The following is a 15,267-nucleotide window of genomic DNA, read 5'->3' as shown; positions in this document are numbered from 1 at the left end:
GCCCATCAAAAGTAGAGAAAAAAATACAATAATATGAATAAAATACTATCATGCAACAACATGAATCAATCTCAAAAATATAATGCTGAAAATAATATTGTATGATTTCACATATAGAAAGTTCAAAATCAGGCAAAATGAACCTCTGGTGTCACAGATCAGGATAGTGGTCCCTTATAGAGAGGAGGATGGAGTAAAAATTGGAGAGAACATAAAAGATTTCAACTGATATTGCTCTATTTCTTAACTTGGACAGATAGTTATATGAGTGGTTCAGTTTGTGATAATTCACTGAACTTTATACTTCTGTTTTATATAATCTTTATGATTTTCTTTAAAATTTTATTTAACAACTTTTAAAATAAAGTATGAAATTTCTAAGATCCTTCTGGAAAAGAAAAATTAGTTGTACAAAAATTGATTTAAAAATTTACAAAACACTTTGGGAGGTTGAGGCAGGTGGATCACGAGGTCAGGAGTTTGAGACCAGCCTGGCCAACATGGTGAAACCCTATCTCTACTAAAAATACAAAAAATTAGCTGGGCGTGGTGGCAGGAGCTACTTGGGAGGCTACTAATCCCAGCTACTCAGGAGGCTGAGGCAGGAGAATCGCTTGAACCCGGGAGGCAGAGATTGCAGTGAGGCGAGACTGCACCACTACACTCCAGCCTGGGCAACAGAGCGAGACTCCATCTCAACCAAAAAAATAAATAAATAAAAAAATAAAAAAATTTTACAAAATAACAATAACTTTACAAAGTACAATCGGTTCTTCCCCACAATCAATGAATATTTTAACAAAGAAAGAAAAAAGACTTTAGTTTCAAAAAGTTAACAAAATCATAATATTTTTCAAAGTGATAGTCACATGTTAAAAAGTATTCTTTTATTTGAATATTGCATGGATAAAACTAGAAAGAATAAACTGAAATCACTAGGATGATTTTAAAGTAACTAATAATCAAAAGGAAATTAATTTTTTGAGGTTTTAAAAAATTAAGCACTCACTTTGTTTTGATATAAAACAAAATAAGCCTAATTTGTTTTTTTATAAAATGATATTGTTTCAACTTCTAAATTCACATGTTAGTTTTTTGAGATGATTTAACAAAGAATAAACATTGGGTCACTCTAATATCCTTAACAGATAATAAAAATAATTTCTAAGCAACATTAGTAAAAACCATTTAGGATACAAATCAGCTTCTAAGAAAACAAGTTTAAACAAGTTTCTTTCCATTCCCTCCTCAAAACAGTACCAAGGGTAAAAGAAATTTATTTTTTGCCAGGCATGGTGGCTCACGCCTGTAATCCCAGCACTTTGGGAGGCCGAAGCAGGTGGATCACTTGAGTTGAGGAGTTCAAGACCAGCTTGGGCAATATAGTGAGACACCCTCCCCAACCCCCCACCTTACAGAAAATTTAAAAATGAACTGTTGGGCATGGTGGCATGTGCCTGTGGTCCCAACTACTCAGGAGGCTAAGGTGGGAGGATCACTTGAGCCCAGGAGGTTGGAGGCTGCAGTGAGCCATGATGGCCCCACTGAACTCCAGCCTGGGTAACAGAGCAAGACTCTTGTCTTGGGGGGCAGAGAATAAGCAAACCCCCAAATCCTCAGAAATTTGAGGAATTACAAGGAAAGAGTAACCACACACAGATTGGGAAAAAACTACAAAAATAGCGGTGTTAATATCCTCAGAGAGATGAGAAGACACCACTAAGAACAGGATGTTATAAAATAGTAACAACTGACAACCAATAACGAGCTCTTAAAAATTAAGGAAATTTCCGGCTGGGCATGGAGGCTCATGCCTGTAATCCCAGCACTTTGGGAGGCCGAGGAGGGCGGATCACGAGGTCAGGAGATCGAGACCATCCTGGCTAACTCGGTGAAACCCTGTCTCTACTAAAAATACCAAATATTAGTGGGGCGTGGTGGCGGGCGCCTGTAGTCCCAGCTACTCCAGAGGCTGAGGCAGGAGAATGGCATGAACCCGGGAGGTGGAGCTTGCGTGAGCCAAGATCGTGCTACTGCATTCCAGCCTGGGCAACGGAGCGAGACAATGTCTCAAAAAAAAAATTAAGGAAATTTCCAAAAAATAGATTAAACAGAGAGAAAACAGAAAGCTAAAAGAGAAAAGAAAAAAGAAAAGGAAACATACCAGAAAAGTTCCCATTACTGAAGGATATAAATCTCCAGACTGAAAGGACCCACCAAAATGAAATAATGACTTCAGTGAAAACAACAACAAAACACCCACCGAAGACACATAATCATCATGAAACCTCAGAATATTCAGAAATAAAGAGATCACAACAGTTTCTAGAGGGGGGAAAACAGATCACATACAAAGAAATGGGAACCAGAATGTCACTAGTCTTCTCAACAGCAAAGCTGGTGCTAGAATACACCAGAGCAATGCCCTCAGGTTTTTAAAGAAAAATGATTTTTCAATCTAGAATGTTATGTACAGCCAACAACTATCAAGAGTAAGGGTAGACTACAGACATTTTTAGGCATGTAGGGTCTTAAATGATTGAAGGATATGTTTTTGCATGAAGAGAGTAAAACAAGAAAAGAAAATAAATGGGTTTCAACAAAAAGAGATTCAAACATGGAGGTAATTCCTGAGAAGAGCTGTGTACCAGGTCCAGAGAGCAACCTGTCTAGACTGCAGAAGGGCAGTTTGCAAGGAAAAAAATATTCTAAAAATGAAAATTTGATAGAGGTTTAACAACTGTGTTTCAGTATGTGGACAGCTTATTGACACGCTTGAAAGATACTGATTAAAATCTATGGTAAAATTAGTATTAGGCCCGTAAAAAGCCAAGCAAAAAGCATGGCACTCATGCTTTTTATGGGCCTAATACAGAGATAAAAAAGCTGGGTATGGTGGCTCACATCTGTAATCCCAGCCCATTGGGAGGCCAAGGTGGGTGGATCACTTGAGGTCAGGAATTGAAGATCAGCCTGGCCAACATGGTGAAACCCCATCTCCACTAGAAATAAAAAAATTAGCCAGGCGTAGTAGTGGGAACCTGTAGTCCCAGCTACTCAGGAGGCTGAGGCAGGAGAATCACTTGAACCTGGGAGGCAAAGGTTGAAATGAGCCGAGATCACGCCACGGCACTCCAGTCTGGATGACAGAGCGAGACTCTGTCTCAAAAAATAAAAATAAAAAAGAGAAAGAAAAACATAATAGTATAGCACTTGGCTCAACATCAAACAATCCAACAATAATATCTGATTTAAGATTTAATCAACGACGGTTATGGAATAATAATATGATGAGGAAAAAGTAAAGTGGAAAGAAGAGAGGTTTATCCAATTTCTTAAAAGGGAAGTCAATAAATGTATAAAATTAGATAAGTTAAGAAATAGTAACATAGACATATTATTTTGAAATATGAAAGCAATTGCATTAGCTCAAATTGTTGCAGGCTCCGCCCTTGGAGGTGGGTAGGGGGGGTAAAGTAGGGAACTATTTGGTTATATATACATATATATATATATATATATATATATATATATATGTATATATATATTTTGAGATGGAATCTCACTCTGTTGCCCAGGCTGGAGTGCAGTGGCGGGATCTCGGTTCACTGCAAGCTCCGCCTCCCATGTTCACGCCATTCTCCTGCCTCAGCCTCCTGAGTAGCTGGGACTACAGGTGCCCGCCACCACGCCCGGCTAATTTTTTTGTATTTTTTACTAGAGACGGGGTTTCACTATGTTAGCTAGAATGGTCTCGATCTCCTGACCTTGTGATCTGCCCGCCTTGGCCTCCCAAAGTGCTGGCATTACAGGTGTGAGCCACCACGCCCAGCCTGGTTATAACTTTTATAGCACTTACTATTTTTTTGGTTTTTTTTTGAGACAGAGTCTTGCTCTGTTGCCAGGCTGGAATGCAGTGGCGTGATCTTGGCTCACCGCAACCTCCGCCTTCCGGATTCAAGTGATTCTCCTGCCTCAGCCTCCTGAGTAGCTGGGACTACAGGCATGTGCCACCACGCCCAGCTAATTTTTGCATTTTTAGTAGAGATGGGGTTTCACCATGTTGGCCAGGATGATCTCAATATCTTGACATTGTGATTCACCCGCCTTGGCCTCCCAAAGTACTGGGATTACAGGCATGAGCCACCACGCCCCGCCTTGATTTTTTAAAATTTATTTTTTCTAATACCTTCATTGAGGTATAATTCACACACTATACAATCTATTTATTTATTTATTTGAGATGCAATCTTGCTCTGTCACACAGGCTGGAGTACAGTGGCATGATCTCAGCTCACTGCAACATCCGCCTCCTGGGTTCAAGCGATTCTCCTGCCTCAGCCTGAGTAGCTGGGAATACAGGCATGCAGCACCATGCCCAGCTAATTTTTATATTTTTTAGTAGAGATGGGGTTTTGCCATGCTGGCCAGGCTGGTCTCAAACTCCTGACCTCAGATGATCCGCCCGCCTCGGCCTCCCAAAGTGCTGGGATTATAGGCATAAGCCACCGCGTCTGGCCCAATCCACCCATTTAAACAAAAATTCACTCGTTTTTAGTATATTCACTGAATTGTGCAACCATCACCACAATTCTAGAATATTTTCATCATCTTTAAAAGAAACCCAATACCCATTAGCAGTCACTTCCAATTTTCCCCAAATCCTTCCTTTGTTGTGTTTTAGTTTTTTTCCATTGTGGTAAAACATACATAACATAAAACGTACTATTTTAACCACTTTTAAATGTGCAGTTCAGTGGCATTAAGTACATTCATACTGTTGTACAACCATCACCACTATCCATCTCCACAACTTTTTCATCATTTCATAATGGAACTCTCTACCCACTTAACAGTAACTCTCCATTCCTGAACTACCCCCAGCCCCAGTAACCACTGTTCTACTTTCTGTCTCTATGCATTTGACTCTTCTAGGTATCTCATAAGTGAAATCATACCATATATTTGTCCTTTTGTGTCATGCTAATTTCACTTAGCATGATGTCCTCAAAGTTTATTCATATGTAGCATATGTCAGAATTTTTTTCCTTTGTAGGCTGGGCTCAGTAGCTCACGTCTGTAATCTTAGCACTTTGGGGGGCTGAGGCAGGTGGACTGCTTGAGCCCAGAAGTTCAAGACAACCCTGCGCAACACAGTGAGACCTCATCTCTACTAAAAATACAAAAACTGAGATGGGAGGATCACCTGAGCCTGGAGAGGTCAAGACTTCAGTGAGCCATGATTGCACCACTGCAACCCACCCTGGGCAACCGAGTGAGACCCCGTCTCAAAGATTAAAAAAAACCTCAAAAACTCATAGAACTGTATACTAAAAAGAGTGAACTTTACTATATGTAAATTGTTTTTTCCTTTGTAATACTGAGTAATATTCCATTGCATGTACATGCCACATTTTGTCTATCATCGACAGACACTTAGGTTGCTTCCACACCAATTTTTGGCTCTTGTGAGTAATAGCCATGAATATTGGTGTAAACATATCTGTTCAATTCCCTGCCTTCAATTCATTTGTGAATATACTCAGAATATTGTTTGTTTTTTTAAGGAACTGCCCTACTGTTTTCCACAGTAGCTAGGCATTCTCTATATATTCTGGATATTACTTTCTTCTCAGACAGGTGACTTGCAATTATTTTGTCTAATTCTATGGGTTGCCTTTTTACTCTGTTGATAGTATCCTTTGATGTACAAGTTTTAAATTTTGATGAAGTCCAGTTTGTCTGGTTTTCCTTTTATTGCCTGTGTCTTTGGTGTCATATCCCAAGAAATCACCGCCAAATCCAATATTATAAAGCTTTTGCCCTGTGTTTTCTTCTAACAGTCTTACAGTTTTAGCTTTTGTATTTAGGTTTTATATATGGTACAGGGTAAGTGTCCAACTTCATTCTTTTGATGTACATAACCAGTTTTTCAAATGCCATTTGTTGAAAAGACTGTCTTTTCCTCATTGAATGAAGAATTGTCACACTTACGGAAAATCATTTGACCAAATATGTGAGGACTTACTTTTGGGCCCTCTCTTCTATTCCATTGGTCTCTATGGCTGTCTTTATGCCAGTACCATGCTGTTTTGATTATGTTAGCTTTGTAGTAAATCAGAAGTGGGAGTCCTGCAACATTGTTCTTTCTCGAGATTGTTTCTGCTATTCAGGGTCTCTTGAGATTACGTATGAATTCTAGTATGAATTTTTCTTTTTTTGAGTGAGATTATCACTATTTATTTTCCTATATTTTTTCTATAGCTTCAATGTTTTATCTTCAAAATGAAAAGAAAAATATCCCCAAATTTAGAACTGGATCATTTGGCCCTTTCTCTTCTTTATCTCCTCCCAGTTCAAAATGCTTGCATCTCTTAATGGCCAGCATCCTGTTGATCTGCTGTTAGGCTCAACACATTCCAGCCTTAGCATAATCGTGGTTTTAGCCTTTGTATTAGTCAGTTTTCATGCTGCTGATAAAGACATACCCAAGACTGGGCAATTTACAAAAGAAAGAGGTTTATTGGACTTATAGTTCCACATGGCTGGGGAGGCCTCACAATTATGGTGGAAAGTGAAAAGTACATCTCACATGGTGGCAGACAAGAGAGCTTTTGCAGGCACACTCCCTTTTTTAAAAGCATCGAATCTCGTGAGACTTATTCACAATAATGAGAACAGCACAAGAAAGACCTGCCCCCATGATTCAATTACGTGCTGCCACAACATGTGGGAATTCAAGAGGAGATTTGGGTGGGGATATAGCCAAACCACATCAGCCTTCTTTTGGAAAACTGGCTTTGTCTGCCCACCACAGCCACTCTGCTTCCAATCATAGCACCTCTTTCCCTGGGCATACAGATTTCCTTGCCCTTTTCATACTGTGTAACCTTTGTAAGGCTGATGCTTGCCACACTTCTTACACAAGGTTCTTTAGGTTTTAGGCACAATGACCATCTCTGCAGCAGAGCTGCCCTGTCTATACGATGAAAACAGGAAACTGCATCTGCAACCCTCACCTCGTGTCACTCACACATAACTGGATTTTTCTATTTTTTCAAAAATCATTGGGATGTTGACAGGGGTTGCACTGAATCTGTAGAATGCTTTGGTAGTACTGACATCTCACCTAAATTAAGTCTTCCAATCCATGAATATGAGAAATCTTTCCAGTTGTTTATATATTCTTTAATTTCTTTCAGTAATATTTTGTAGTTTTCAGTGTACAAATCTTCTATCTCTTTGGTTAAGACAATTCCTAAGTATTTTACTCTTTTTGATGCTATTGTAAATGGAATTACTGGCCAGGTGTGGTGGCTCACACCTGTAATCCCAGCACTTTGGGAGGCCGAGGCAGGTGGATCACGAGGTCAGGAGTTCAAGACCAAACTGGCCAACATGGTGAAACTCTGTCGCTATTAAAAATACAAAAACTAGCTCGGCATAGTGGCATGTGCCGATAATCCCAGCTACTCAAGAGGCTGAGGCAGGAGAATCGCTCGAACCCGGGAGGTAGAGGTTGCAGTGAGCCGAGATCGTGCCACTGCACTCCAGCTTGGGCGACAGAGCAAGACTTTGTCTCAAAAAAAAAAAAAAAATTCCAGATCAGAACTCTAGGAGAAAATGAATTTCCCACCACCTGTCTATCAATCAAATACTTACTGAATGACTATCATATTGCCAACACTATGCTAGGCACTAAAGATACAAAGATCAAAATACTGAATCTCTACCTTCAAAGAGCTCATCATCTAAGGTGGTAACATGCAACACATGGGGCATTAGGGAATATGTACTGTGCTCCAGGTCAGGGTTAAGGTAATGAGGAAGATGTCAGGAAAGGAAGCAGTAACCACTGAGTTGAATCTTGAAGGATGAATAGGAGGTAGAGATTATAATGTGTTGGGCACTGTGCTAAGTGTTCAAGCTACAAAGATTAATCAGAGGAAGTCTCTGCACACAGTTCTGTAAGGGAAAAAGCCACATAAAAAAACATTTTCAAAACAATGAGATTAAAAGTTTTAAGACAGACATGTTATAAAAATAGAGGAGAACAAGCTCAGTAGGGAAGGGGAATAGAGCAAAGGAAAGGCTACACAAAGAAACTCATGTCTGAACTGAATCATGAAGGATAAGCAGATATTCAATAGGTGGGCAACGCAGGGAGGAGGGCATTCTAGGCAGGGAGAATAGTATGAGTATTGGAACAAAGGTACAAAGTGTGACTTGAAAGAGCCCAATGTGATTAGGAACTTGCATGTGGCTTAGTTTCACTGAAATGTAGGCTATGAAACAAAAAAGAGGTTAGAAGGGAAATAAAGTAAGAAAAGTAAAAAGAAATGTTATGAACTAAATCATGAAGATACTGGTGTTCTCATATGGTTACTAAACCTTTACATTTCTTTTTTTTTCTAAAAAAAACTGGCTCAAGTGTTAAAAATTTTCTTGTTCATTTATACTTGATTAAATAAATATAGTAACATTTGTCATTGCAAATACTTTTCAACTTTAGCTTTAAATGTTATTCACCTTCCACTTACAGAAATCTTAAAACAATATAGTCAAATTCATTTTCTTTTTATAACTGATACCACTATTTTTATGCTTAGAAAATTCAGTTTAAAGGTCATTGTAAAAAAATATCATAAAAGACCTAAGACAAGGTAAAATAGGGGTGTAGGGAAGAACTAGCATGGATTCAAAATACATTAAGGAGATGGAACTAATATTATGTGAAAGGGAGGGCCTGAGATAGAAAGTGACTATCAGGAACACAAGATGCATCTGAGGACAACTTCGCAGAGAGGCGGCCCAAGACTGGTCAGTTAAAGATGTAGGAGGAATTCTAGAAAAGTAACTAAGGAAGACAAGGTATCGACAGAATATTCTATATTTGCTCTCTCACGAATTAATGAGTTATCCCTCCTGGTTTCTGTAGATCTACAAAATTCTGGGTTTTCTTTTGCTTAAATCCATTGGAAAGTTAACTTTTAGAACTTCAGAGTATTATACATATACCTTAACATTATTTATGACATTGATGGGTACATGAAAATGCCAAGTGTCAAACTGAATTTCATTTGGACTCCACGTGATTCAAATGATCAAATTCATTTGTTTTCCCCAATAAACTCCTAAGTTTCCTCTTTAGTAGAGCTGCTTTTTGTTCTAAATTATATGGTTAGTAAGACAAATTAAGTTAATAAAACAACTTAAAAGACTACCTTTTGGTTGTTTTAACTTCTATTTATTTTTGACTTTTAAGAGCTCATCATGGCCTAACCTAGGCATAAACTTTTGGATGTATTTGCAAAATTGATGACAAAAACAATGAAGAAAATACAGTTATCTAATTTTATTAACTTATATGTAAAAATAAAATAAACTAAATTCACTTTGGCTACAGAAAACATATTACTCACCTGCGACCACATTCTGAATATTTACCAATATTTTTTAATATTAAGGCAGCTGTTAGTCGGATGTGTTTAGTTATTGGTCCCTCTTTTTCATCCTTAAAAAGAAAGGAAAAAAAAGAAAGAATAAAGATCTAAATCATACAGGACTCAGACTTTTACAGATTAGGGTTTCAAGGCATGCTTACTGTAAAATCTCGAAAGACAAGGTTTCTTGATCCTCTCCTCAGAGCCATAAGTGCAGCACTGGGATGATTCACAATGGCCTTTTGTGCTCTAGGAGTTGAGCTTGTGCCCCCTACAGTTGGCTGTCTAAATTGATCAGAGAGAGAGAGAGAGAGAATTAACATGATACTGAAGACAGACTGACAACTATGACCACCCTGCCAACCCCTTTAAGCTGGTTATTTTAAAATTGTGTTTACAGGGTGACTAAAGGTCCAATGGTCTAGCATTAACGTTTATGTTCTGTGACAGCCTAGGCAAAGGGGCCCTTAGTATCAAGGTGAAGTTTCAAGTCTTTTATTTTCCAATCTATCAATTTTAAAGCAAATAGATCTTCCATCTTTAAAGTTACTGTATTGGGTAAGTATGCAATCAAGACAAATTCAACATAGCATCAAAGTTATAGCCTTCTCATCTTTGAAAATAATGTGAAGATTTTAACAAAGAAGAAAAGTCTACAATTTTTGCTACAAATTATTTCTAAATGGTACCTAAGAGTAAAGTAATATTCCTAAGAATGTACTGACACTGGTCATCCAAGAAAACATGGTATGATAACATGGAATTATGCTAAATACCACATTTCCACCTATTACTTACATTCTTAAATTTCATCATTATTTAATAATTTCAATCAATCCTTTGACTATAGTTCTGTTATTTATGAAAGATACAGAATGGAAGAACTGCAGAGATGATTTTATGTAAAATAAGATTCAAACTACTGTAGATTTCTTTCGCAAGCAGATAAAGTGCATCATTATCTGTGTGCTCTGGTGAGATAGCAATGGAGATGCTGACTCGTATATGAGGAAACCCTATTTCTGACACTGTAAGTGGCTGCATGACTTTCAATATTTCTTTTCACGTCTGAAAAGTGGGGGTATTTCTGATATATTTTTACTAATTCTGAATATTAAATTATTTTAAGCTAATTCTGAATATTAAATAAGATAACCTGAAAACAATCTTTAAACTGTAAACTAGTGTTATGTTTATATGTGTGTATGTGTGTATATATATATATATATTTTTGATAATGACAAGATATGAAATCTCTTTGCCATTATCAAATAGATGATTACTCTTTTACAGGAAAAAGAACCATACACAGTACTTTTAGTTTACAAAGCATTTCTCATATATCATCTGTCATTACTTCCAATGACTGACTAGTCTACAAAACAGAATCAGTGTTAGAGCTGAAAGGTAACTTACAGACCACATTGTCCAGCCAAAAGGAAAAGTGATGCTAAGAGAATCTAAGCAATTTGAACAGGGTCACATTGCTGGTTCATGGCAAAGCTGGACTAGAACCCAGGTTTCTGGTCTTCTAATATGCTAAGTTGCGTTTCATTGTTCTTGTGTTTTGCCTAGTTTCTTTTTGTATGTACAACAGGAAGTAAACTCATTTTCCTTACTTGGTAGAAGACTTCTGACTTCCTGCTTGTCCTGGTTCATCTTGTTTTAATCCTGCAAGTAGGGCATCCTTTGAACAGTGCTTATCCTTTTTGAGAAAGAGGAAGCAAGAGAATGCACGTCAAAATCTTTAATGCAGTCAAATGAGTTACTGATCAAATAGTATTTAAAAAGTGTACCTGCAAGTGGGTAATAAAAGAAAACCGCTGTCGCTGAAAAGGCTCACAACCTTCCCAAAGACACTGCCCTGGATATACATCTTTTCCTCCATGTTCAGTTGCTGCATGGTAGAAAACCTGTGAGGGTGTCTGAAACCACCTATAAAAAATAAAAGTAGTAGATACTTGGATGTATTCAAGTATATTTTGAAACTATTTCAAAATTTCTCGGCTTATATTTCCAAGTGGAATCATCAGTTGTACTGAACAATTTTGGGAATTTGTTTTAACATCCCTTATTCATAATTCCATACCTTCAATGAAGGCTGACTAAAAATCTCTTAAAAATGAATGAAATATCATTAAAAACACCATAGAACATTATCCTATAAACAAATACCATACTCTACTGTACTTTTATAAATTGCTCAAGCATTTACTAGATTTCATATTACATATAATAACTCAAGCATATCCAATCCAACAGTTCAAATTCTATAAGTTTTAGTAAGTCTGCCTTTTAAGTTCACATTTATATGTCTGTTCATGTTTTTAAGTCCCATCTCTCACTCCTCCAGCACATACCCTATGATGTCTGAGTGGGTAGGTGGCAAAGCACACAAAACTGAAGGAAGTCTCCTTTATTAGACAATATGGAAATCAGAGAGAACAGTGGAATCTAGAGAGCAAAGAATGTATTAAAAGGCTTCAATTACTAATGAGTAACTCAAATATTTGTGCAATCGATATTTTTTTTTTTTTTTTTTTTTTTTGAGACGGAGTCTCGCTCTGTCGCCAGGCTGGAGTGCAGTGGTGCGATCTTGACTCACTGCCAACCTCCACCTCCTGGGTTCAAGTGCTTCTTCTGCCTCAGCCTCCCGAGTACCTGGGACTACAAGCACACGCCACCACGCCCGGCTTATTTTTGTATTTTTAGTAGAGACGAGGTTTCACTATGTTGGCCAGGCTGGTCTCGAATTCCTGACCTCATGATCCGCCCGCCTCGGCCTCCCAAAGTGCTGGGATTACAGGTGTGAGCCACAGCACCTGGCCACAATCAATATCTTTAAGATCTACAGCAAAGATCTCTTAGGATTTGACTTTTTATGGCTGTCATATCAACATATCTATATTTGAACCAGTTTTTAACGTGTAACAAATATCTAGTATCCCAAATTAATATTCCTTCAGGAATGACTAATATTTTAAAATAAAATTTAATCAAAAAAGTAATTAAATACTGAATTATATAACACAATGTCAGAAAGAGTAAGTTATATATTTAATTTCCATCACATGCATCTATATAAATACCTACAAAACTATATTGTGAGGCTAAAATCAGTAAATACATTTTAAGTTTTAGAATTTCGTTTAATTCTCAGAACTCACAATGCTATTTCATTAATATGAAATATGATTTGAGTTCTGTTATACATACTAGTTATTGCCACAAGGAGGCATTTCTTGTTAAGACATTACCTAAATACTATTAAATCATTAATTGCAATATAAAGTCTACACACACATGCACACATATACACAGAAACCAAAACCCAAATGTACTACTACTCACTATCCACAATGTCTATTTCTAAACTATTTTTCAATACATACAATTAATCAAGTTTATTTGCAACATTAAAAATGGTGAATGTAGCAACCACAGGAAAAAGGATAGCACTTCCTTAAATCAATTTTAATTACTAAATATACACAACTATGTGTGTATGATTTCAAGACAACAGATATTTTTAAGTGTTCATTAGTCAATCTGTCCTCAGAGTCTATTTTTCTCTCCAATCTACTACTCTTTTCTTCATTCCAAGTCTATTTGCTCTCTAACTACTCTAGTCATAAAAGCTATTCATTGATTGTTGTGGTGGTTCAAGGTAAAGTTCTAATATAACTATGAATAAAGCTGGTTGCAATAATCACATGAAGGTGAAAAGTAGTTAAGGGTTCCAAATCCATTAAATGAACTACCTGAATTTTATTTATTTATTTATGGGACAGAGTCTTGCTCTGTCACCCAGGCTGGAGTGCAATGGCGCAATCTCGACTCAATGCAACTTCTGTCTCCCGGGTTCAAGCGATTCTCCTGCCTCAGCCTCCCAAGTAGCTAGGACTACAGGCACCTGCCACCATGCCCAGCTAATTTTTGTATTTTTAGGAGAGACGGGGTTTCGCCATGTTGGCCAGACTGGTCTCGAACTCCTGACCTTGTGATCCACCCGCCTCGGCCTTCCAAAGTGTTGGGATTACAGGCGTGAGCCAGCCACCATGCCTGGCCGATACCTGAGTTTTAAAAGTTTACGTGTAATATTGGAGAGTTAAACTCTAAAGAAATGTAAAGTAAATAAATACTGAGTTTTCAGAACATTACAGATATTTATTGGATGGGTTGGGAGAAGTGTAAGTGATGAAGCAGAATGCTACCGTTTACTGTCATGTCTAGAAAACTGTTCTTAAAACTACTCCAGCAATCACCTCCACTCCCTATCAGCAACCCGCAAATCATAAACAATATGTTCATTTAAGGGAACTGGGAAAATTCAAGAGTATCCAAAAATAATAAAAATAAAAATTACCTGTGACATAGCCAAGTATACTAAAATGCTAACATTTTAGTATACTTTCTTTAAACCTTCTCTGAGTATGTATGTGTTTTTAAACAAAACTGGGACTGTTACTGATATAATTTTATATACTGCTGCCACTCCAGGGTAATATGATACCTTTGTACAAATTATTATTATTATTTGAGACAGAGTCTCACTCTGTTGCCCAGGCTGGAGTGCAGGGGCACAATCTTGGCTCACTGCAACCTCTGTCTCCTGAGTTCAAGTGTTTCTTCTGCCTCAGCCTCCCGAGTAACTGGGATTACATGCACCACAATGCCTAATTTTTGTATTTTTTTAGTAGAGACAGGGTTTCGCCGTGTCGGCCAGGCTGGTTTCAAGCTCCTGACCTCAAGTGATTCGCCTGCCTTGGCCTCCCAAAGTGCTGGGATTACAGGTGTGGGCCACCACGCCCAGCCCCTTTACACAAATTAAAACAATACTCTTCCTTAAGATACTTTATTGCCTTGTGCTGAAAAATTGTTGTAATAAATATACAACATATGGCACATACAATGTAACTGGTTCCTCCTTTGATGTGTACAAACATAGGCAACAGCTCTGGGCAAAAAAGATTCCTCTGAAACTCATTTTACTCACTGAGAATCTAGTTTTAAAGATGGGTGTGAGGTTTAAATTTGATGATATGTATAAATCTATTTGGAAAATAGTAGGCCAAAAACAAATAAGGGCTGTCGTCATCATGATCAGTAATAGTAGCAGTAGTGGTGATAAGGGGTAGTGGAGGTACTGGTAACGTCTTGTCTCTTCACCTGCCCATCTTGTTAATCCTCTACTCTGAGATCTTCCCCACAACTATTCCAAAACTGCCAAGCTTTGCTTTGCTCAGTAACGTTTGGTCCACCTTCAAGTTAATGGCCTCCATTTGCAAGCAACACTCACTATCACTCACAACTAATTTTATTCATTTCTGCTCCTGAAAATATTCTCCACAGAAACTGCCTGCAATTCAACTTTGGTTAAATACTGAATTTCAATCTTATTTTAGAGCTTGTCTTCCTCTGTACTTCTGTGTATTTGTAAATTTAGAGACCGTATCTTACATTTGTGTCTCTGAAAAAAATAAGTTTATTTCATTAGAGCTTTTTTTTTTTTTTTTTTTTTTTTTTTTTTGAGACGGAGTCTTGCTCTGTCACCCAGGCTGGAGTGCAGTGGCGCGACCTCGGCTCACTGCAAGCTCCGCCTCCCAGGTTCGCGCCATTCTCCTGCCACAGCCTCCCGGGTAGCTGGGACTATAGGCGCCTGCCACCACGCCCAGCTAATTTTTTATATTTTTAGTAGAGACGGGGTTTCTCCGTGTTAGCCAGGATGGTCTCGATCTCCTGACCTCGTGATCCGCCTGCCTAGCTTCTTTAACTTTCTTCTGTACATTAGATCTTCAGTCATTATTCACCCTTTCTTTCCCTT

The 15,267-nt window shown here is 37.9% G+C and overlaps 1 protein-coding gene across 2 annotated transcripts in view; it reads right to left on the bottom strand.

Moving 5' to 3' along the window:
- Positions 1-15,267, bottom strand: part of ARID2 (AT-rich interaction domain 2) — a 185,891-nt gene that overhangs the window by 3,291 nt on the left and 167,333 nt on the right. For both annotated transcript variants that reach the window (XM_002823129.5, XM_009247645.4), the window contains exons 17-20: positions 11,240-11,378; positions 11,063-11,148; positions 9,605-9,728; positions 9,423-9,514 (exon numbers count right to left, since the gene is read on the bottom strand). In XM_002823129.5, the coding sequence (XP_002823175.1) occupies positions 9,423-9,514; positions 9,605-9,728; positions 11,063-11,148; positions 11,240-11,378 (441 nt within the window). The remainder of the gene's footprint in view (positions 1-9,422; positions 9,515-9,604; positions 9,729-11,062; positions 11,149-11,239; positions 11,379-15,267) is intronic.

Source organism: Pongo abelii, chromosome 10 (assembly GCF_028885655.2).
Source record: "Pongo abelii isolate AG06213 chromosome 10, NHGRI_mPonAbe1-v2.0_pri, whole genome shotgun sequence".
Classification (NCBI taxonomy): domain Eukaryota; kingdom Metazoa; phylum Chordata; class Mammalia; order Primates; family Hominidae; genus Pongo; species Pongo abelii.
Note: the sequence above shows the minus strand (reverse complement) of the source record. Positions and strands in the feature narration are given on the sequence as shown.